This window comes from Delphinapterus leucas, chromosome 13 (assembly GCF_059928025.1).
Source record: "Delphinapterus leucas isolate spDelLeu-1000000601 "Yukka" chromosome 13, BTC_Dleu_Yukka2, whole genome shotgun sequence".
In the NCBI taxonomy this organism is placed as follows: Eukaryota; Metazoa; Chordata; class Mammalia; order Artiodactyla; family Monodontidae; genus Delphinapterus; species Delphinapterus leucas.
This window is the reverse complement of record NC_143141.1, coordinates 88,277,910-88,302,057: the sequence shown is the minus strand read 5'-3', so window position 1 is coordinate 88,302,057 and position 24,148 is coordinate 88,277,910. Positions and strand designations below refer to the sequence as shown.

At 35.8% G+C, this 24,148-nt stretch overlaps 1 protein-coding gene across 5 annotated transcripts in view; it reads right to left on the bottom strand.

Annotated features, from left to right (window-relative positions):
* KIDINS220 (kinase D interacting substrate 220) overlaps positions 1-24,148 on the bottom strand; it is a 94,875-nt gene that overhangs the window by 37,572 nt on the left and 33,155 nt on the right. For all 5 annotated transcript variants that reach the window (XM_089923477.1, XM_022554210.3, XM_089923476.1 and 2 more), the window contains 10 exons: positions 22,392-22,556; positions 20,527-20,706; positions 19,574-19,739; positions 17,539-17,690; positions 17,087-17,376; positions 16,144-16,284; positions 15,199-15,442; positions 14,945-15,033; positions 13,327-13,471; positions 9,024-9,186 (listed from right to left, as the gene is read on the bottom strand). In XM_089923477.1, coding sequence (XP_089779603.1) covers positions 9,024-9,186; positions 13,327-13,471; positions 14,945-15,033; positions 15,199-15,442; positions 16,144-16,284; positions 17,087-17,376; positions 17,539-17,690; positions 19,574-19,739; positions 20,527-20,706; positions 22,392-22,556 — 1,735 coding nt within the window. The remainder of the gene's footprint in view (positions 1-9,023; positions 9,187-13,326; positions 13,472-14,944; positions 15,034-15,198; positions 15,443-16,143; positions 16,285-17,086; positions 17,377-17,538; positions 17,691-19,573; positions 19,740-20,526; positions 20,707-22,391; positions 22,557-24,148) is intronic.

Genomic DNA, 24,148 nt, shown 5'->3' with positions numbered 1-24,148 from the left:
CTATTTCCTGAATAAATGAATGAATTCTAAGCTTTCTCCCATTAATTTCTCTCATATGTTTGGATGTTGCTATGAGTCTGGTAGCAACAATAAAGAAGTAGCAAAATATATAAATAGATAAACTCAAAAAACAGTCAAACATGTCCAGTTTTCATGCTTCTTTTTTTTTCTCTGAACAACAAACATAGGCATGATTTGCAGGTGTATCGAAGTAAACTAAAAAATTCTGCCCTTCACCTTTATTTATCTTTAGGAACCTGAATTTTCCAATCAATTTCCACAAAGACAATGAATAAAAATAAACAACGCATAATAAGAAATGCATGTTTAACTGTCAACATTACATTTGTTTACGGCATCTTTGTTCATGGCCTGAAGACTCAATCTTCACATTAAACCTGGCAAATATACTGTTATTTATTTTATCCAGTTAAAATATGATTTCTACTTTAGATTATATTTTATTTTTTTCAGCACAAACCTGCTTAGTTTCCTTTCCTATATGGAGAATTATTTCATGATTTTGCAAAGAATTCAATCAGTTTTTTTTTTAAAGATAAAGATATTGATAAAGTATTGAACCCCTGAATAAAGTAGTTACATTATATACACATTAAGGGCAGGAGTGTTTTGGGGAAAAGTGTAAATAATAACTATGCACAAGACAGTAATTTAATAATGGTGGAATGATGACAGCACCAACACCTACAGGGAAGACACATCATGTCAAGAAGATAGAACTTCATTAAGATTCTCAACTATATATAAAAAACACTAAAAGAGCATACATAAAACAGTACTGGGAATAAATATTTATAGTATCTCAAAACCTAAATTAAGAAAAAATCATCAGTACAAAGAATGTACTTTGTGCTACAAAGGAGGTAAGACTTCTTCGCAAATCTAAACTAACTGCTGTCCAATTTTTTATGCTATTCAAATTCATAACTTAAGTCCACATGCAAAAGAAACAAGCCTATGCATAATCTGGGCCACATAATGGGGTAGGGAGGGGTACCAGTAATCACCCAGAACTTCAAGGAAAGAGGAAGGCGGTTAGTGAGACCTAAACAGAGGCATGAGGTAACTAGAAGTGATAAAACTAAGCTTATGAAAACTTCGGGTGAGTATCAGGAAGGAATATCAGACGATACGATGTTTTATTATGAAAAACATCCTAAGTACAGAAATACTGCTACTTGAATAATTTAAAGTACTGAATTTGGGATACATGTTACAAACTAGATGCCTGCAGTGTCTAGTCAGCAAGTAGTAGATATTTCCGCAAAAAGAAAATGGCTACGATTCTGAGGTTCCCTCAAAACTTATTGTTTTAAAAAAATCAAAATAAAGGACCAAAACAAAGTATTGTTTGGTAAGGCATCATCCTTATCACAAAACTAATTCTGACCACATCATCCTAAGTAAAAGGCTGGTTGAGCAGAGTCAAAACAGAAATTCGAAATATTATCTTCATGAAAACTATTTAAATTGATCTTTTAAAAACCTCTATCATTGCTTAAAATGCTTACTGAAGAATATCAGAAATAAAGTTTTATACTAAAATATCTCAATGGTGTCTAAAACTCTGTAATAAAAGTAGATAGAAAATCTTTATCTACAGTTTTTATTTTACTCCCTTTCTTCTTACTAAATGTATGTTAACAAAAAAAGCCCTCAAATGATCTAGACAAAAAGCTTTTAGCTCAACACATAATTGCCAGAAAATTACAATAATTGTACCAATTAAAATAATCTTGAATGAACAGTATGTCATCTTAATGTTCCAATGGTTTACAGAGGGATCTACTTAATTAGCTGAAATTGCTTTCCAGTGTTAGTATCAAATGTCATTTGTTAAAAGTTGAACAATTTAGAAAATAATTTAACAAAGCAATTTTACCAAACACCAAGAACCAACATTTTCTTTTTCAGCTGAATAAATCAAGCAGATGTATCATCAAATTGCTATAAAAATAAATGAGGCGTTTTATGGATTAAAAAAATTTTACTACTAGTGTTAAAAATACTATTTTCTGATTGTTTTCACCAAATCAGATTTCTTTAATAAAATAAATGAATATCAATTATATACTGCTGCTTTTTGTCTGTTGTAAATAACACTTTTTATTATTCAAATGACAAGGAATAGCATCAGAGAACTCAACTATGGTTAACTAGAAACAGTCATCTAAGTTATTCTAACATATTCCAATATATGATTTTTCAATGTTGATCAAACTGGCTTCCTATAGTTTTTCATTAGGAAATCATCTTAAATTACTTTGTCAATTCCTTAATGAATTCTCAGATTCTTATTACATTGTCTTTTTTCTCTTCCTTAGACTACCTACAAAGCAGTCTTTGTAAGTATTTGCAGGCATATAGGACACAATTATTTCTTTAAAAAAAAAAAAGGCATCTCAAAATCACCCTGAATCCAACCCATTCATGGATGGCAGGCCCACCAAGAGCTGAAGTCCAAAATAAGAAATTAACTTAATGGTAAAACAAAGTTCCCATTACCTCATTATACCTCCAATATATAACAATCTATATTTATTTGAACAAAATAAAATATTCCCCCTACAAAAATTTACTCCAAGCTATTTTTATTATATGATTAAAAATACCCCCCCAAAAGCATTTCTTTGACAAATGTTCTACTGATATATTAATGAACAGGGTGAAAAATTATTATCTTTAAACTACAGGTGATACATTCTCTTTTGTCTGTAAGATATATTTTAATTAATTAAAAATATAAATTTTTGAAAGCTTCCTTGAATATTAGGAAGTCATATAAGCTTGAGGCTCAAATGCTGGAAATTAGGGTGAAAGTTTTAAAAGGTCAAGTAATTGCCTATTAGCAAATAACAGTAGTTTTAGCCTGAAAAGTTTTCTATCATCCAGAAGGCAATGTTTTAGCCTGACATTGATAAAAACCTGTTAATTGGCTGTTTGAGTCATCACATTTTTACTTTCCTCCAGTTGTTTCAAATATGTATGTATTACCTTCAATCAGAATATAAGTTCCTCAACACTTGAGTATTTAGGGACAAAAGATATGTTGTATGTAATACACCCTCTAATGGTCTAGGAAAAAAAAAAGGGTGTGTGTGCGTGGGGGCGGGTAATGGTGTTTTGGGGAGATTCATGCTGAAGTATTTAGGTGTGAAAAACACTTTTGGATGGTTTGGCAAAAGGAAAGTGTATGTATGTGTGTGTAGATATGTGTGTAAGTTGCTCAAGGGCCTAAGATGCTTTGTATAGTTGTCTCTCTATGTACCCCACCTGCTCAGCCAGCCCCTGGAACACATGAAAGGACAACAATCTAAGCCCTGACCCATAGTAAAAACTCACACTAAATACACATTAAATGAAGAAAATTAACTAGAATGGATAAACAAAAATCAAGGGAAGCCATTAGGTCTCACACCTACTCATCTTGGTTTCTTTAAGAAAAGAGACAAGATTTCAGGAAGGCATGTTTTATTCAAATGATAATATCTAAAATGAGACTGAGGGCTTCCCCGGTGGCGCAGTGGTTGAGAGTCCGCCTGCCTATGCAGGGGGCAGGGGTTCATGCCCCGGTCTGGGAAGATCCCACAGAGCGGCTAGGCCCGTGAGCCATGGCTGCTGAGCCTGCGTGTCCGGAGCCTGTGCTCCGCAACGGGAGAGGCCACAACAGTGAGAGGCCCGCGTATCGCAAAAAAAATAAAATAAAATAAAATGAGACTGAAATACTCTTCATCCTTTTTATATCTTTTGTCTCCCAGCGACCATCCCAGCAAAAAAGTAACTAGAAAACTACAAAACCATGACTTTCTAATTTAAATTACTGCCAATGATAAGTTAAAAGCTCATTTTCATAAAAACATGCTCAATATTTTCTATAGTTTTCAACAGTTCTATAGTTTCTATAGAACTATAGTTCTATAGTTCTATAGTTTCAATATATGTCTATAGTTTGACAACATGCAGAAGAAATAAGATAAATTTTCTGCAAAGAAATTAGACACTGTGCATTTAAAAAATTTTTTTAAAATATATGTGATTTTTCACCTGAATAGCTCATTAACCCAAGAGTTGCAGATTCTAATCATACTTGACCTCACTGATGGACTGTCCATCTTACTTCCTACAGGATCAGAACTGGCTAACTTGACTGCTTGGCATTTGTGGACTGCAGGTCTTAAAATACTAATGAACACTGCACCGTCTGCATCCACTTGCTCCATGCCTTTTAGAGGTACCTGCTGATTCTAACATTAGAATCAATCAATCAGCAAAGTGTGGTTTGTGATTCATCCTGCCACCATGAAACAAAATGGTAGGTTTTTTTTTTTAAAGCTTTCAATAGAGCTATGTATATATACATAATGATCTTCAATTACACGTGGCATGTGTGTAAAGGTTACTAAAACCACGTAAGTGTACTAAGGAATACAGTTCTTGGAATCATTTAATGTAAACTATGTCCTTAAGTAAAAATCTTAAAGCAACAAATATTTACTGAACAATCACTATGGAGAACAAAAGGAATGGGAAGAGGAAAATTTCTTAATAAGAACCAGGTACTTCATGTTTGTATCCCTCCTCTCTTTTTATTTGTTCAAATCATAGCATTTATCGTCCTATATTTTAATTATTTACTGTGCTTTTCCACTGCATTAAAATGTCTTTTTAAGTCACAGAAAAGGTGAAAGAACAGGACAACCAACTCCCAAACACAGCTCACCTAGATTCACAAACTGTCAACATCATGTCGCGATACACCTGCTATCTCCCTCCTCCCCATATATATGTACATGTATACACATCCACATAATATATACACAGGTATACTTACAGACATATGCGTATCTACACACACATACATACACTTTCCTTTTGCCAAACCATCTGAAAGTGTATTTCACACTTCAATACTTCAGCGTGAACCTCCCCCAAACACCCTTACCATGCCTAAGGAAATTAACATTAATTCAAAAATTCTTCCTTACCAACTGCCCGCAAAATGCCCTTCAGTGACCTGCTTTTCTTCTGATACAGATCCCTATCACAGTTCACACACTGCATTTTGGCTGTGGGATCTATCTCTTCAGTCTCCCCCAGTCACCAATGTGGAATTCAAGCCAGTTGTCTTGTAGAATGTTCCACACTCCAGATTCATCTGGCTGCTTCCTCAGAATTAGAATCATAGTACAACACGGCTGGCAACGGTACCAGAAAGGTGATGTGGTACCTTCTACCGCATTTTATCTAGTGGCCTATGATGCTATGCACCCCATTAATGATGCCAGGCTTGACTGTTTGATTAAAAATGCGATGACAGCCAGATATCGCCACTGCAAGCACGTGTCTTCGCTGTGATTATATGTAACCTGGGGGTGATATTTTGAGACCATGTGCGCCTCCTGTGTTCCCCAACAACTTTCCTCCAGTGGTTTCTGCAACCACCGATGATCCTTGCTTGAATCAATTATCACACTGGGGATTTAAAAAAAATGATAATTTTTCTACTTCATTCATTCCTTCTACATTTATCTGCTGGCATTCTCCTAAAATAAAGAATTATTCCTTTTTCCTCTCTTCTAAGTATTACTGTGGACTCACTGGATTTCTTTTGTTGATATGTTATAATCCATTACCATCATTTTTCTTTGTGGTTCTCAAATGGGCCCAAGTTTGAAAGGTGCTCCTTCAAGCTAAGTCCTGTGCCCTTCTGTGCAGACCTCACTGTCTTTCAACATTTTCCTTCCTTGATTTCTGGCACAACAATGCAGGCTCCCCCTGAGCTTTCCCTGCCTTAGACCTGGAATCAGCCATTTCTCCAAGGAGTCCCAATCAGAAACCAAGATCTAGGCACCAGATGTGCTCACAATTTGGGGGTATTTTTGCTCCCTTTTGGTGGGCAAAACTAGAGGAAACCTCATTTTAAATTATGAGTTAATATTTAATATCTCCAAATCCAGTCTACTACCATAGTGCTCCTCCTAATTTCTTCCATTCAATATTTGTATATCCCTTCTCCCATAGGAAAAACACCGGCTTCCAAAAATATCTATTAATTCATTTTTTACTCTGTCCTATGATACATTCAAAAGGATTTCAGGAGTATAATACCAATACTATTATCAGCAACAAACCTACTAAGCTCAAGATTTCTTTGCAGTTAATTTTGTCTTCAGTATATTATACTAAGAATAAAGAATCAGAGAACTGAGTTCAAAGGTGTTCGAATTAATTTTTTTCTGTGTGGTTATATTTTCAATTTCATGTACCATTAGGATCATCTCTTTCTGTTTGTATTCAATATTAGGGTTTGCTTTTCCCATCCTTTTTGTTTCTCGATTATGATACGAAAGGCAAACTACATAAAAATATACATTCAGAGACATCTCATTCCCCATCTAAGCATCCTCTTTAGGTAAACATTTTTATTAGTTTCTGGCTTACCCTTCCCATGGGTTTGTTTTATATTTTCATGAAAAATAATATATACCCACATATGTATATACAGATAGATGTACTTATTCCCCCTTCTTCCTTATACAAACAGAAACATGTTATATATACTCTTTTGCACTTTACATCTTTCACTTACTAATATATCCTGAAATTTTCACCGTATCAAATCATAGTTTTTTCTCATTTTCTACAGCTACAAGGCACTGTATTATGGTAGCTGTGCCATAATTTATCCAAGCAATGTTCCTATAAATGTGCATTTAAATTATGCTGCTACAGATAAGGTCACAATAAACAACCCTGTATAACCAGTTTTATAACTGTGGAGGTGTGTGTTTAAATTTCTACACATGAGATTATAGGATCAAAAAGTAAACATATATTTGCCTGGTCGCCTTTGTACCTCCAGCATCAGGACCAGGGCCCCCAAGTAGCAAACACTTAGATTTTTTTTTTGAGTGAACTCAATTATGAATTTTTTTGAGAGCTTTAAAAACTTTTTGTTTATTTTCACATCTCTCCTGCTTCTATTTCCTGAGGCCACAGACCTTCTTTCACCAATTACTCACCCTCTTCACAGAACATGCAGAGGACCCAGTGCTGGGAACCCTAGGCACACTGTCCTTAACATGTGAGAAATTGAGCAATGTTCCCGGACTCCTGAGACACAATAAACTTCTAAGCATTATATTCAATTAAAGGAATGTGAAGAGACTGACTTGAGTCCTATGTGTATCAAACCAAAAACTGTGCTCATCTAGCAAACATTCATTATTATACAGCACCTATGCTATGATGCAAACGTTTATTCATGAAATAATATTTTACTGCACAACCAAGGGAAAAAACAGTCATGTATCTTATAATAAAAAGATGATTTCTAAAACATCAAAGAGCAGATGCAATCAGTGACACTGCTCCACAGGCCCATGGTAGCTGTGTTTCGCTGCCATCTACGAGAGCACCTACTTGACACAGCTCACAGAATTCAATCTGTTTAATTTAGCACAAATTAAACAGCAAAACCTACAAGAGCTCAAGTCTGTAGACTAATACTACAACCAGCCTCTATATTCTAAAATCAGTTATTCACCTAGACAATATTAGATAAAATATGTACATGAAAAGTGGGGATTGGAAAATAATGAAAACCACATGCTGACAATACTCTAAGAAAACTTACTTGGAATCTTAAAAGTTTTGATGTATAAACTCTACACTGAATGGTTCGTTAGATTTAATATTTCATTTACATGTTCAAAATAGTAGTCTCAATTATACCAAGTTTTATACAATTGTATAGTTCCCTTGTATTATACTTTTTCTAAGAGGTATTTTTATTTAGAGTTGTAACTGAAAACTTTGAAGGTATTAAGTATTCTGGTAAACAAAAAGGATTATAATTTTATTTGTTTATTTGACAAGAAAGTCAAACTCTTAAAACTTGACACGTTTACCATTTCGCTGAGCATTAACTGTATGGCTTTCCAGAAAAATATTAATCAATTTCTTTACCAGAAGTAGATTTAAAAAGTACTTCAGGTGCTTCCCTGGTGGCGCAGTGGTTGAGAGTCCACCTGCCGATGCAGGGGACACGGGTTTGTGCCCCGGTCTGGGAAGATCCCACCTGCCGCAGAGCGGCTGGGCCCATGAGCCATGGCCGCTGAGCCTGCGTGTCCAGAGCCTGTGCTCCGCAACGGGAAAGGCCACACAACAGTAAGAGGCCCACGTACCGCGAAAAAAAAAAAAGTACTTCAAATGACTGACTATAAAAGAAAAATAGTTCTTTTTATTGTTTTATAGAACAACTTATTGTTCTATAAAAGAACAATAAATTGTTCATATATTTTATAAATCCTTTACTGTTTAATGCAAAGAATGTTTTCCAGCCAGTATTCACAGTTCCCCAAATCCTCCAGATATAAAGCTGTGAATATACCTGCACTAATGATTTGGAAAATGTAACCTCCTTAATATTCTATAAAGACACTTAGAATAAAAAATAAAATAGAAATAAATAATAATGTTTTAAGGTTTGCATTTTGTATATATAAATAACATAGAGCTGACAGGACTATGAAACATTTTTCATCATATAGGTTACATTGAGATAGGAAGAATATAGACAAATAAATCTGTAAATTTTACATAATGGGATATATACCTGTGCTAATACAACTCCAAATTATAATGGAATTAATGAGAATGATTAGTTGAACCCAGAACTCTACATTTTATACATTTTGTATTCATTTTGCTTTATATGCATTAACTTTCTTCTGAAAAGTCAACTCAGTCTAAGGTAAATTTAAATATAAAGAGGTCAGATAAAGTACCTTTCATAGATGGTTTTTAATGGAATTAAATGAGAATGGAATTAATGGAATGGAATGGAATTCCATTATGGAATTAATGAGAATGATTAGTTGAACCCAGAACTCTACATTTTATACATTTTGTATTCATCTTGCTTTATATGCATTAACTTTCTTCTGAAAAGTCAACTCAGTCTAAGGTAAATTTAAATATAAAGAGGTCAGATAAAGTACCTTTCATAGATGGTTTTTAATGTCATTTGATCTGGAATACCTTCAGTCTCTTCCAAATATAATATGAGCCATGAAGTTCGGTATGGCCACTGCTCAGTAAGGTTGATCCAGCTAGCAAGCCTATCCCAGTTGAAACTTATCTGATTGGCTCTCAGTAATCGCCCTTTAAGGAATACAAAAAATGTTTTAAATTAATAGGCATGTAACGTTAAGCCAAATATTCTGTATATTCAAAAATAATTCAACTTTAAATCTTTTAAAATTTGCCATTTAATTTACACTACAATCTGAAACCTAGTACTTATATGAATATGGCTTAATTAAACACAACTCTGTTTAATTCTAAAGTAATTTTTTTGTGATTTGCCGTTGGTGCTACACACTGCTTTGATGACATTTATCCAGGCAAAAATCTTTCAGGATGGCATGTCAGACGGTCTCGACCCTACCCACAATCATACAGCAGAACATCAATGCACCCATGATAAGCCCCATCCTCCTATGGACCTTGAACAAATCCAAATATGCTGGATTGTACATTTACCCGTTTTATTACGGGTAAATGTACAATCTCATACACTTTCATTTTTATGTACTAAGGGTGGCTTATGTAAGTAATCTATCAAGTGAATAATAATATGTTTCTAAAATTTGTTTACATATATTTAAAAACTCCTGTCTATCACCGGGGTTTTCTTAGGACTCTAATTCAGTGTTCTACCATTGGGCATGCCTACATTAGGACACTTGGCAATCCTTGAACTTTCAGAACAGATGATTTGTTTCATTGATTCATCAATTTTTCTTTGATCTTGTTGGGATTCTGAACTGCTGATATCATTGCTTTTTAGTTTTAAACATTGTCAGTTTTATTTCATCATTATCTAGACTAAGATATCTATTTGTTTTGGTTCAAATATGAATCATCCCTTTCCTTACTACTAACAGATATAGATTTGTAATTCCCCCATCCAATTCTTCCCATATCCTCAACCCTCATTCCCTCAGCAGATCTGCTTTTATGGGCAAACCACATTATCATCACCAGATTCCTTTTCCCCTAGAAAATGGGATCTGGTCTGCTAAAAAAGTGACAAGGTCTCTACTTTCAATCCAAGCGAGCTACGGTCACATGCATTTGAGAGTTACAAAAACTCACTGAAGTATCACAATATATGGATATATGATACTAACGCTGGGGATAAAATGCTTAACAAAAGAGATATGATCCCAGCCTTCATGAAGCTTACACTCCAGTGGGCCAGACAAATAAATCAAACAAAAATCATGAAATGACTTAATCACAAATTGTGACGAGAGGAGATCTATTCTCAGCAGAGTATAAACAGATTAACACAGAACTAAAAGTTTAAAAACCTAGGCAACTAGAAGCCAGGCATTAAAATGTGCTTGCAACATTGACAACATACTTCTTGAACTTTAAAAGATGAAAAAACTGGTGAAAAAAACTTTTAGAACAATTGGAAACATGGGTTAAAACAATATGTGAACTAATTTTCATCCCATGATTAGGCTTGATCCCCCAAACATTTGTGGGAAGGCAATGAAGGCTTCAAATCTAACTACAGTTGCTCTATTGAGTTTTTAAACCTCACTCACTCAGTATGTTAGTTACTGAAGACAGACATAGAAGGCTTACTCCCCACCCTAAAAGAACTCAAGAGTGTACTGGAAAAGATGGATAGATAAGAAAACAATTACTTACAATCCTAACAGATAAGACTCTACTGGAGATACACACATATTGCTGTGAGAAAATAAAAAATGCACTCCAAATCCAGAAGCAGCAGTTACAGGAAGGTTTCCTTAAGAAAGTAACCCCTAGAACTAAGCTATGCAAGGTGAGTATGAGTCAATCTGATGAGGAAGGGCTGAGGCAAGAGGAGAAAGTTAGGGCAGTCAAACAAAGGCAACAGCAAATGCAGTCATGAATTCATGAAACTAGCAGATACAGAGAACAGACAAACTATTTTAAAAGTGTGAGTGAATAAAAATAACGTTAAGTATTTGAAGTGTTCTAGCATACAACAGTTAAGAAATAAAGCAGTAGCGGGGTCTTCCCTGGTGGCGCAGTGGTTAAGAAGCCGCCTGCCAATGCAGTGGACATGGGTTTGAGCCCTGGTCCGGGAAGATCCCACATGCTGCGGAGTGGCTGGGCCCGTGAGCCATAGCCGCTGAGCCTGTGCGCCCGGAGCTGCTCTGCAACGGGAGAGGCCACAACAGTGAGAGGCCCGCGTACCACAAAAAAAAAAAAAAAGATGTATAGAAAATCTGAATTTCAACATTTTAAAATATAAGCGAATTAAGACATCCTAAGTTCATGGATTGGAAGACTTAATATTGTTAAAATGTCAATATTAGCCAAAGCAATCTACAGATTCAATGTAACCCTGTCAAAATCCCAATGACATTTTCTGTAGAAATAGAAAAACCCATCCTAAAATTTACATGGAGTCTCAAGGGACCCTGAATAACTAAAACATTCCTGAAAAAGAAGAACAAAACTGGAGGAATCACACTTCCTGATTTCAAAACTTACTACAAAGTTACAGTAATCAGAACAGTGCGGTATTGGCAAAATGCAGACATAATAGACCAACAGAACAGAATAGTGAATCCAGAAATAAATCCTCACATATATGGTCAGATGATTTTTGACAAGGGTGCCAAGACCATTCAACGGGGAAAGGACAGCCTTTTCAATAAATGATGCTTGGAAAACTGGATACCCATACGCAAAATAATGAAGTTGAACTTACCTAACACCATATACAAAAATTAACTCAAAATGGATCAAGGACCTAAATTTAAGACTTAAAGCATTAGAAAACACAGGATAAAAACTTCATGATATTGGATTTGGCAATGATTTCTTGACATGACACCAAAAGCACAGGTAACAGAAGAAAAAAATAGACAAACTGAACTTAATGAAAAATTTTAAATTTTGTATATCAAAAGACACTATCTGTAGAATAAAAAGGCAACCCACGGAATGGGAGAAAATATTTGAAAATCATATATCTGAAAAGGGATTAATATCCAGAATATACAGAGAACTCCTAAAACTCAACAACAGCAAAAAAAGTCCGACTCAAAAACTGGCAAAGGACTTGAACAGACATTTCTCCGAAGAAGATATATTAATGGCCAATAAGCACATAAAAAGATGCTCAACATCACTAATCATTAGGGAAATGCAAGTCAAAACTACAATGGGATACCACCTCACACCCACTGGGATAGCTATTATCAAAACACCAGAAAACAACAAGGTTGGTGAGGATGTAGAAAAATTGCTTGTTTACTGTTGGTGGGAAAAACTTCTTTTTTTACTATGGAAAAAAGTATGGAGGTTCCACCAAAAGTTTAAAATAGAAACACCATGTGACCCAGCAATTCCACTTTGGGTATATACCAAAGAAGAACTGAAAGCACTGTCTCCAAAACATATATGAACACCCGTGTTATAGCAGCATTATTCACAACAGCTAAAAATATGGTAGCAACCCACATGTCCATTGACAGACGAATGGATAAGCAAAACTTGGTATATACATACAGTAGAATATTAGCCTTAAAAAGGAAGAAAATTCTGAAATATGCTACAACATGGGTGAACCTCGATAAAATTGTGCTAAATGAAATAAGCTAGTCACAGAAAGACAAATATTGTATGATTCCAACTATATGAGGTATTCAGCGTAGCCAAAATGATAGAGACAAAGTATAGTGGTGGCTGCCAGGGGCCGGGGGGAGAGGAGCAGGAGGATGAGAAGAGAGTTCCAGGTTTACAAGATGAAGAGTGACGGAGATGGATGGTAATGACGGCTGCACAACTATGGGAACTGTACCCTTAAAAATGGTTAAGGTGATAAATATTTACGTGTATTTCATTTAACACAATAAAAAAAGAAAAAATATATATCATTTGAAAACAGAAAGAGCAGCATGTAAAATCTGAATTTCAACGTTTTAAATTATAAATTAATTATACTCAGTTATACAAATTAGCATAAAATTATGTTTATACAAAGAGAAAAATTAAAGCTGAGATGAAATTTTAAGTCATCGAGTTTTAAAATAACGGTAGACAACTGGTAGTTGATTTTCATTGTCAAAGCTAATATTGGTTTTATTAGACACACTTAATGCGAATAAAACTGGTATTCAGCAGTGTAAACATATAAACCCAGTACATCCTTTTGTTTCTGAAATTGGATTGCTTTATTAATGTTCAACCTTATTATCTACCATACAACAGTAAGAAAACAAAATTCACCTGTCACAGAAACAATATTAAGTAATCTTCTCATGGTCTGAGGACTTATGTCACTGAACCAGTCCTCTGTAACCAGCAGTTTTGTAAGATCAAAGGACATCTGCCGAGTAATCGTGCGCTGCATCTGTCTTCTTCGGTAAGTATCCTGAAACAGTGAACCCACACTTCGAGCCTGAGAACTTAAGGCTTTTTGAGAAGTTAATATATGTTTATGTCAACAACAAAAACAATCCAAAATTTTAGTCAAAGAGGAAGACTATATAGTAATAAAAGGTATTACTGTTACTTCCTGAGGCAGAATATTTACAGAACAGTTATAAAGTAATATCAGCAGCAACTGCATCAAATGCTATGGTTTAGCTTCAGGTGTATTTTGATTTATAGCTGTACAGAGAAAGCTCGATGCCTTGAAGATCATAAATAAGCAGAATTGTGTAAAGAAAATTCAACTCAAACTCTTATGGGAGCTCAGTATTTATAGGAACCCTGAAATAATAAAGCAAATAACCCCTCATCTAGATTTAAGGATTCAGCATTTTGATTCTAGGTTATTTTTAAACGTATGACACAGCTGCTCTAACTATCCTCACTTCTGCATAAGAATTAAAGGCTCTCTCCTGGGTGGGGTGCGGTAGGGAATCCCATCTAATCAGAGGAGGGACAGGCACAACAAAGGTGCGTTCTCATCTAAGGTCATGAGACAGGGGAATGTGGATACAATTACAGGGAACCCAGGAGTCCAGACTCACAGGAGAGAAATTCAAAACTGTAAATCACACCCTGCTCTTAATTTAGAGCTGTCAACTGTCATTCATAATATTATTTTCACATCCATACTTCTACATGGTAGAGGCATAAAGTCAAAATATCACTGAAGACACATTTTTTTAAATGTAAAATGTCCCAATTTAATGTTAGCAAACAAGGGGGAAAATAAATGGCGCTAATGCTAGCCCAGCCTAGCCATCCTTGAGCAGCACTATCACCATAACTTACCTGCAAGTGGGCATCTTCCTGCCTTGTAATACTCCCTTATTCTTTACAAAAGAAGGCTCCTAAAGATAGGGTAGGACAGGGAAACTAGTGTTCCAGGAGAAAACCAAGGGACTGGGAAGGGCACAAAATCACTATGTGGGGAGAAAAAAAGAGTACACATCTCACAAACATCGGGGAAGGAGGAAGGCCAACAGGAAAACAAAGCAAGGAATTGTTCTCACACTACGCGCCTCTCCCCCTTACAGCTATGGTGACATGGGTCCCTGGAATGAGCCCAACTTGACCTGGAATGAACCCAGTGGTTCTCTAACCCTCGATGAAATCATCTGGGGAGCTTTAAAATCTCACCCTCAGAGGTTCTGATTCCATCGGTCTGGAATCTGGAGTGGCACCTGGGCTGAGAGCAGGCTGGGAGAGGACAGGCACTCCTATATAATTTACAGTTATTATGGCTCTAGGTTCAGACATTCCTTGAAAAACCACCTGAAGCTGAAAGGAAATCCAATGATAAAATTTACTGATGAGCTCAACGCAGTATTTATAAAATATTACGCGGCATCACCTTGGTTTCATTTAAATAATAGCAATACAAACAAATGGCTCAAAACATAAGGTAACTTACCCGTCTATTAAGGGCCGTCTTACTACCAAGTTTTGTCATCTCTCCAAGGCTGTTTTGTGAAACTCTCCTGTCAGCATCTTCCTGCAACCCTTAAAGAATTTATCAAGAAAGCACCATTGTATTAAAACTCTGTTGTATGTGATATTTAAAGAGTAGTGAAATATGAACAATATTTTTCAAGGTAAAAGGAGATGCACCATAAAAAACTACAGAACTACTTCAAACCCAAAGTGCCTGAGGAGCTCGATCTTTACCTGTATTATCTGGGCATGGAATATCTCCATTAGCTGCTGAGGTGACAAGAAATTTCCTTGCACTGCTTAGCCCACGGCTATTGAGGAAAACAGGCAGATGAACTATGTTGCGCATATAGTCGTGTCCATTGATGTTTGAGTCACGAAGCACGCTGTTGAGGTTCTGGTTAATTGCCTTTATAATAATATGTGGATCACTTGCAAAAATAGCAATGAATGGGCCTTTTGAAAACAGAACTCGGACCTGTGGTAGAAGAAATGTATAGTTATGATAAGATAAAAATTTTAAATTATCCAAAGTAATAAAACACCTCTTCAAAATCTGTGTTGGCCTTTGGTGACATTTCCTTTTCATTCAAGTATTATTCTATATGAAAACAAATTTATCAAAGTCTCAATCTGGTTTGTCACCATCTGACAATCTTTCAACATTTGACAGTGATAAAATCTCCAAAGAAAACAATTAATCCTGTCGTATTTCGAGACACTTATGGTCTACATAAGAGGTAAGATCAACACACATGAGAAATATTCATGAATACATACGACGTACTAACCACATTGGTCTCCGACCAGTTACACACTGCTGTTTGTAACGTACCTTACAGAGAGCCACTGGCGTGCCCTACTTTAACAGAACTCTACAAATTCTGTGGTTTCCCTGCCCTTAACTCTATTCCAGCCATCACTATCTGCCAGGAAGAGCTGGGTCACACTATGGACTTCAGCGACCCTCTATTCACTTTTTCCCTCACACTGCCGTTAAGCTAGAATTGTTTCAATCTGCTTGTGATGAAACTTTTACTCTTGCTATGTGTCTGCATAAAACATGGTTGTTTTTACAAAAGACGTAGTATTCAAACTCCACTTGAGATACTCATGAAGCGACTCCTCTCAGCTGCCACATATGTGACAATGACAAGTTTCAAGTTGGTTCAGACATACGGTGTCCAGCATCTGGAGTACTCTGTCCTGCTCACAGGCATCCAGCCCGTCGATGATAACCACCAGCCTTGTCTGATTCTGAGTGAAGCTATCAATGGTTTTTGCCATCCTGGCCATCAATTCCACTTCACACTTAAGAACCTGTGCAAAAGAAAGGATACAAAGCACTGAAATCTGAGAAAGTTAAGCACATTTCTTAAAAAGCCTGACAGAAAGTCAGCTAAAGGAAGAAAAGAAATCCAAAGTCCTCACTGCCAGTTGTGGTTCTGCTTAAAACTGTAGCGAGTGCTTCACCTAAATTAGAGCATTTATTACAATAAGGTAGACACTGTCATATCCATTTTAAAAGGACAGACTTGGCTAAGTGACTTACTTGCTGAGATCACATGCTCTGAATGACAGAAGACATATTTGAATGCAAATCCAAATAATCTAAATACCACACTACATTTGACCCCCGATGGCATGTGACCCTGATCAAAGTAAGGTAACTGTATAAAGCCCTTTTCTGTTCTAAAAGTGTGTTCCTATCTTATATGTTTTGGTGGTTCAATCTGCTTACTCTACCAGGCTCTAGAGCAACCTATATTATTAGGTAGTAATTACCAACTGTGGAATAATCTGCAACTTTTTGAGTATCTTATAAAAGTCTGTTTTATAAAAATACGTTATTTTTGTAACTTTTCCCACTTCACATATGTATTTTCATAGGAAAAATCTAGAGTAAAACTAAAAACAAATGCAACGCTTTAACACTCCCTAAAGCCCCATGGTCATGGGGAGCATATTCACATTAGGATTATTTTCTGCACGGCTTGTGGGATCTTAGTTCCCCCCGACCAGGGATTGAACTCCGGCCCTCGGCAGTGAAAGCGCGGAGTCCTAACCACTGGACCACCAGGAATCTCCCAGGATTATTTTCTAAGAAGCAGTGAGTGCTTACTTTCATGAATCCTTCACTTTTCAATTTGTGCAGTTTGGAGGCAGCATTATGGAGGCGTTTCCTTTGAGAATTCAGGAGCGAGTCCAGCACCTGCCACCATGTACGACAATTCAGCACAAAGGCCAATCCCACTATCGACGCAACTGATATGAGGACGGCATTCACTGTCAGATGCTTTGGGTCAACTCTGAATATAGCCAGAAGAGTAATTCCAGCAATAATGCAGCCAAAGATAAAAAGGAAGATGACGAAAGATGGGAGACAACACGTTTTTTTCCATTTATTTTTACCTGTAATACAACAAATGGTTTTAACATGTCAAGCATCCAGAAAATCTCAATCATTACGGTGACAGCATATGACAAATCTGATGTTCAATTCATGTTTTCATGCACTGCATCCATCCCATCCTCAAGCCCTACATACACACAAAGAAGAGAAGGAGGTCCTACCCTGCGTATCTTCAGTCTTGAATACTCGGAAAAGCCTGGTTGCCAAAAAGCCAAACTCTCTTTCACAAGCATCCGAGAGGGTGGCAATCATTTCAGCCATTGATGTTTCTCCACCTACACTGGACAACCTATTGTAATCTGTAAACAAAAACCTTGGGGAAAGGGGAAAGAAAATGTTACTCAGCTATCTAAAGAAACGATTTCAACATATGTTATCTCTATCATTTAGCCTGTATTTCTTCATGTCTCTTTCAAAAGGTTGTTTTTAAAATTCTAAGGAGGGAAAACAACTTGTAATTAGGAACTTCCATTTCTAACATCTTATATACTTTTCTCAGGAAAAGGCAATAACAAAAGTTAAATGTAGTAGACTTATATGAAGTAATTCTGACTAAAGGCAGAAAGGGAAAAAGATTATGACAGCTTAGCCAAGGAATCAGACATCTCAACAGATCTCATGATACAACGATTAAAATGATTAAAAGGTGACACCCCACGGCTTCCCTGGTGGCGCAGTGGTTGAGAGTCCACCTGCCGATGCAGGGGACACGGGTTCGTGCCGTGGTCCGGGAAGATCCCACATGCCGCAGAGCAGCTAGGCCCGTGAGCCATGGCCGCTGAGTCTGCGCGTCCAGAGCCTGTGCTCCGCAACGGGAGAGGCCACAACAGTGAGAGGCCCGCGTACCGCAAAAAAAAAAAAAAAAAAAAAAAAGGTGACACCCCGTATCAGCCAAAAACTGCTGCACAAAGAAAGTTTTCTAAGCATCAACTGAAGAGAGTAAAACCTTGAGAAAATATTATAATAATTAAGAATTGAATGCCATTTAAAAACTCAAGCTTTAGAATGTTTTATTTATAGTTTAAACATCTACCAGGGATTTAGAAAGAAGCTATAAAATATTCACTTCACAGTTGTTCTGCAAAGTAACTGAATTATTTGTATTTTGAGTCTCTGAATGGATATTATTTCTGCGTTAGTTCCTTTCTTCCCTTCTACCCCTAAACTAAACTCTCATCTCAATCCTGTAGATAGGCATTGCTTTCAAAATACCATCTAGGATCATGTTGTAATATGTATCTGCATGCTATTTTAATTGTTCTAATTTTTTAAAAAAATACCATCTCATTAATTTAAAGTGTTTCTATTTTATATAAAAATATCTTCTCCAATTCTTTTATTACACTCTGCATATTTTCTTTTTATGCTTTTCATTTTAACTTCTCATTTTAAATCCTTTTCTTAATACTCCTATATGTCAATTATTTGTAAGCTTTTATCTTCCTCTCTTATATTATAGTTTTGATGTCTTACCTGGTTTGGCCTATTTACTTTCAGCTTAACTTAAACATATTTTATCTTATAATAATTTTTAAATTCTTAATCATTTAGTGCATATTTAACTAATTATTTTACTAATGTCTATTGAATTCCTTTTGCTTTCAGTTCTCTAAACTTTTTCTTTTTTCATTTTACTTTCCTCTGGAGCCCTCTAGCCTTCCTTTACTCTTTGACTTACATGTTTCTCATCTTTTCTGAACTGTTTTCTCATACATTTCCTATTTGATATTAAAAATAATTTTAGAGGAGTGGGTAAATATATTTCCACAGGTGAGGAAAGAGCAGCTCAGAGCACAAGCTGAATTGCCAAAGTTACACCCTGATGTAAACAGATGCCAAGACTCCTTTCACTCTTTTCAAATAGACCAGCCCTCTTTTCAAATTTGTCCAAAGGATGATAACAGGTGTCATAAGGGGGGAACATGGGTTTATGCTCAAATAAAATTTGGTAAATCAAAGTTAAATTGATTTCTTTATGAAAAGGTGTCTCTGATCCTTTAATGTACAAGAGGGAGCTATAATATGAAGTGTTTCCCACACAGATTTGACCAGGGAGTATTTGTTTGCTTTACTTCTCACATTAAAAAGTTTAAGGGACCAATGTTTTTTTGGAATATACATTGAGAAATGATGCATTATAAACTTTTACTTGCTTCATCTTATTAAAAGTTACTTCTGTCAAAGGGACCAACTCACCTCACAGGTAAAGCTTTAGTGGTTTGCTCTGGCAATTCAGGCGGATTCACAAACATCAATTTGAGGAGGAGCTCCAAATACCCAATATGTCTTGCCAATCTAGTACTGAGGACCCAGGCCCAATTCCAATTCTCTCCTTCCCTTCGTCCACCAAAGTAAACAACAACTGAAATTCACGGTTTAAAACAAAATTATCCAGGACAATCATTAGTCAAGCAGCCTCTTTTCTCCAAACAGTCAAGTATCAAGTAGTAACAGGTAGACTTACATAATTTTCATGGTCCCATTCCATTTCCTAACTACTCCTCAAAGAATTACTCAATTAATTAACCTCCCTCAACATACATCAGGTATGTGAAAAATGGAAAGTAAGCTGACTAAAATATGACATAAGAAACACAATCAGAAAGATAATGCCTTAAACAGAAACATAACCCTTAGTTCAGATTCAAACATAAAGACTGGTTTTATCACTACTTGCAAATGCTGAAGTTACCAGTATTTCCTCCAAAAGTAAATCTATTTCCTTTCTTGCAACTGAAGACACTTGCAAGAACAGGGATTATATATATTTATTACTTTGCTTTTAGATAAAATAAAAATTACAGTCATGGTCAAAATGATCAAGAGCACGTCATGACAGCTATAAAAACTTATTTTTAAAAAAGGATTTAAATATAAATCATTAATTAACATATAAAAGGGAAAGTATAATAAATAAAAGTTCTGCTTCAATATTAACAAGTAGTGCACTAGTTTTTAAAGCTGTACCAGCCAGGCTGGGGACAATGTTCCTCTAGGCCAACTTACAAAATAGCAAAAAATCAATTTTCTCACCTAATTATGAAAATCTCTTACAGACTTTAGGAGAAAGATATAGATACAATTTTAAGTAAAACAATGAGTTTTGACATTCTCTACATTTTTGAAAAAGACAAAAGGCAAAGACTTACTAAAAAATATATATAAGAGAGCCAAGAAGCTCAATGACACCGCTATTCCAAGATTTGGGTCAATCGTAAAAGCAAACAATAAACCAAGGCCTCCACAAAGAAGCAGGGTCAGAAATACTATAAGCCATGAAAACTGAAAAAGAGGTTCAATCTGTTGTCCTGCAAAGGTTTTCATTTCATCTGAAAGAGAATTTAATATGAAAACATTATTTCTGTTTTATTTAAGAAATACAACTTCAAACATTTTGAAATTTTCACATTTTCAATATAAACATTTACTGAGCACTTACCAAGTCCCTAGATAGAATGCTGGTACTTAACCATTTTAACCAACGTTCTCTTCTGATAAGAATCTCATTCCCTAGGGGTACCTCTACCCTTGACCCTTGTCCTACCCACTCTCTTGCTTCCTACTGAAAATGCACAAAATCCTCTTTCATATATTCCCATCCGTTAAAATTTTGTTGATATTTATTCTTGTGGTTTGTATCACACAATCAACAAGGTACTGTTTCCAGATATAAAACTAAAAACTATTATTCTGTTATGTGTCTTCAAACTATTATACCTAGCTATAGCACCACCATTCCTCCCCGCTCCTCCTCACCCCTTCTCCCTCCAATTACATTTGAGGATCACTGCTCTTAAAGGTGTGTGCTCAGTCCAGATGAGCCCTGAACAAGGCATTCTTACTACTAAACTTAGCAAGAATTTTACAGGCAATACTGACACCTGTCCTTGAAGAACGAGTGAGATTTTGCCAAACTAAAGGAGTGGGGCTTAGCGGGGAGGTGGGGGACCTGTCCAGGAATCTCCTAGTAGAGAAGGCCACTCAGGAAGGGTCTAGTGGGCTCGCGTGGGCGCAGACAGCCCCTACGCCTACAGCCCTGAGCACACACAGGGGGCAGTCCCGGCAGGGGTGCTCACGCAAACTGACAGTCTGTGAAGGGCCTGGGTAGGACGGTTATAAACAGCACTCGCAGGGAATGTGCTACGAAGGGGGTTTAAGTATGCTATAACACAGCTGGATCTCTGTTTTAGAAAGAGAACTCAAATAACGGTGTAGAGGATCAACCACATACCCATACATAAAACTCTATTCTACCATACGACCCAGCAATCCCACTACTGGGCATATACCCTGAGAAAACCATAATTCAAAAAGAGTCATGTACCAAAATGTTCATCGCAGCTCTATTTACAATAGCCAGGACATGGAAGCAACCTAAGTGTCCATCAACAGATGAATGGATAAAGAAGATGTAGCACATATATACAATGGAATATTACTCAGCCATAGAAACGAAATTGAGTTATTTGTAGTGAGGTGGATGGACCTAGACTCTGTCATACAGAGTGAAGTTAAGTCAGAAAGAGAAAAACAAATACCATATGCTAACACATATATATGGAATCTAAGAAAGAAAAAAAAAAAAGGTCATGAAGAACCTAGGGGCAAGACACAGACCTACTAGAGAATGGACTTGAGGATATGGGGAGGGGTAAGGGTAAGCTGTGACAAAGTGAGAGAGTGGCATGGACGTATGTACACTACCAAACGTAAAACAGATAGCTAGCAGGAAGCAGCCGCATAGTGCAGGGAGATCAGCTCAGTGCTTTGTGACCACCTAGAGGGGTGGGATAGGGACGGTGGGAGGGAGGGAGACGCAAGAGGGAAGAGATATGTATATTTATAACTGATAATGTATATGTATAACATGTATAACTGATTGTTTACACCATTGTAAAGCAATTATACTCCAATAAAGATGTTTAAAAAAAAAAACTCTATTCTTCTTTACTTAAAAAAACAAAAATACACAAGAGAAAACTTTGTTATATATGCAGACTTTTTACAAACATACCTTCTAGTTTCTTGAGCAAGAAGGATTTCCCACTTCCCCACTGTGCATACAGCCCCACACAAATGGGCGGCTGCATGGTAGGTTCACTGAGAATATCTGCCAGGGCACTGCTATACAGATCATAACCAAGCATGTCACCATCTGTTTCCGTAGGAGACAAGTGTCCTGTAATTATAAACACATCATATCCTTGCATTAAAGACATTACTATTAAAAAGGAGCATCAGTTTTCATTTATTAATTGTTTACTTAATTGAGGAAAAACTTATTTTAAATGGTTAGACCTGTGTAAAAATAGGTTCAGAGGTGCTTAAGTTAATACCATATTTCATAAAACTTAAGATACCTACTAATTATAAGATGCATCATTATTATGTACGACCAAGAAAGAAAAAGTGCTGCCAAATTATGACACGACGCTTTCTTACCCATCAATTATAAGACATATTCCAACTTCAGGGATGCTAAAATGTGGAGTAAAGTAGATTTTACAATCGATAAAATGATTAAAACAGTAACTAGTCCTTCGGAATCATTTTAATATGTATAATACCTATATAAAGAAGGCTATGTTAGTGAAAATCATAATAGATAACCAGAGAAAAAGAGACCTTCTATGGTTCCAGACAGAAAGGTTCAATAACTTAAAAAGAGCAATTCTCCCCCAAATTAATCTACCACTTTAAGGCAATTCCAATAATAATATTCCATGAGAGTATTTTGAAAAGCTGAAAAGCAAGAAGAACATGTAAAAATAGCTATGAAAAATAATTTAAAAACTACCAAAAAGTAGCTGTCTTTGAAGAAGAATCAAAATACATTCTAAAGCTACAATAATTACAACATCACAGAACTCACACAGGATATTAACATGTGGCATTTCAAATCAGTGGGGAAAGGATGAATTAGTAAGTGGCATTGGGAGAAGTAAGCCATCCATTTTTTTAAATAAAATTAAAACTCTGCATCTCATACTTTAACAAAAATAAGTTTCTGAAACATTAAAAAATTAAATGTAAAGAGTAAAACTATAAAAGCAGTAGAAGAAACTATAAGAGAAAAAAACTATAAAAATCTTTGTGTGGAAAAGGCCTTTCTTTCTCAATAATACTTAAGCCAGAACTGCAGGAAAAGACCAACAAGTAAACTACAAATTTATATAACTTTTGGATGGGGAATTAAAAAACCCCATCACCATAAACAAAGAATAAGCACGGGAGAGAGATACAATATATAGGCTGGATCCAGGATCAATATCCTTAAAGACACAAAAATCAATTTTTAAATAATTTTAAAAACTCAAGAAAAAAGACAGCAAAGGATACAAAGAGGAAAATAGCAAAAATGCAAATAGCCTATGAACATATTAAAAGATCTCAATCTCACTAATAATTTTACAATGCAAATTAAAATGAAATTTTTTCTTATTGATCTGATTAGAAAGCTTAAGGAAGCTGGAAATATCCAGTTTTAGCAAGGTTGCAGGAAACTGCATTATCATACATGGTCTAAGGAAGGAGAAATTGTTACAACCATTTTGGCAAGTATCAAAACTGAACATCCACTGACTTGCCAATTCTACTTCTGGGAGTTTATTCCAAGAAAATAATCCTAAAAATAAGAGTTAACAGATATACGTACAAAAAAGATGTTCACTTCAGCACTAGCTTTTAACAGCAAAACAAACCAAATATTCATCAATAAAGAACTGAATGTACTATTAGAACTTAGAAAGAAAGATTGTGCAACAATTAAAA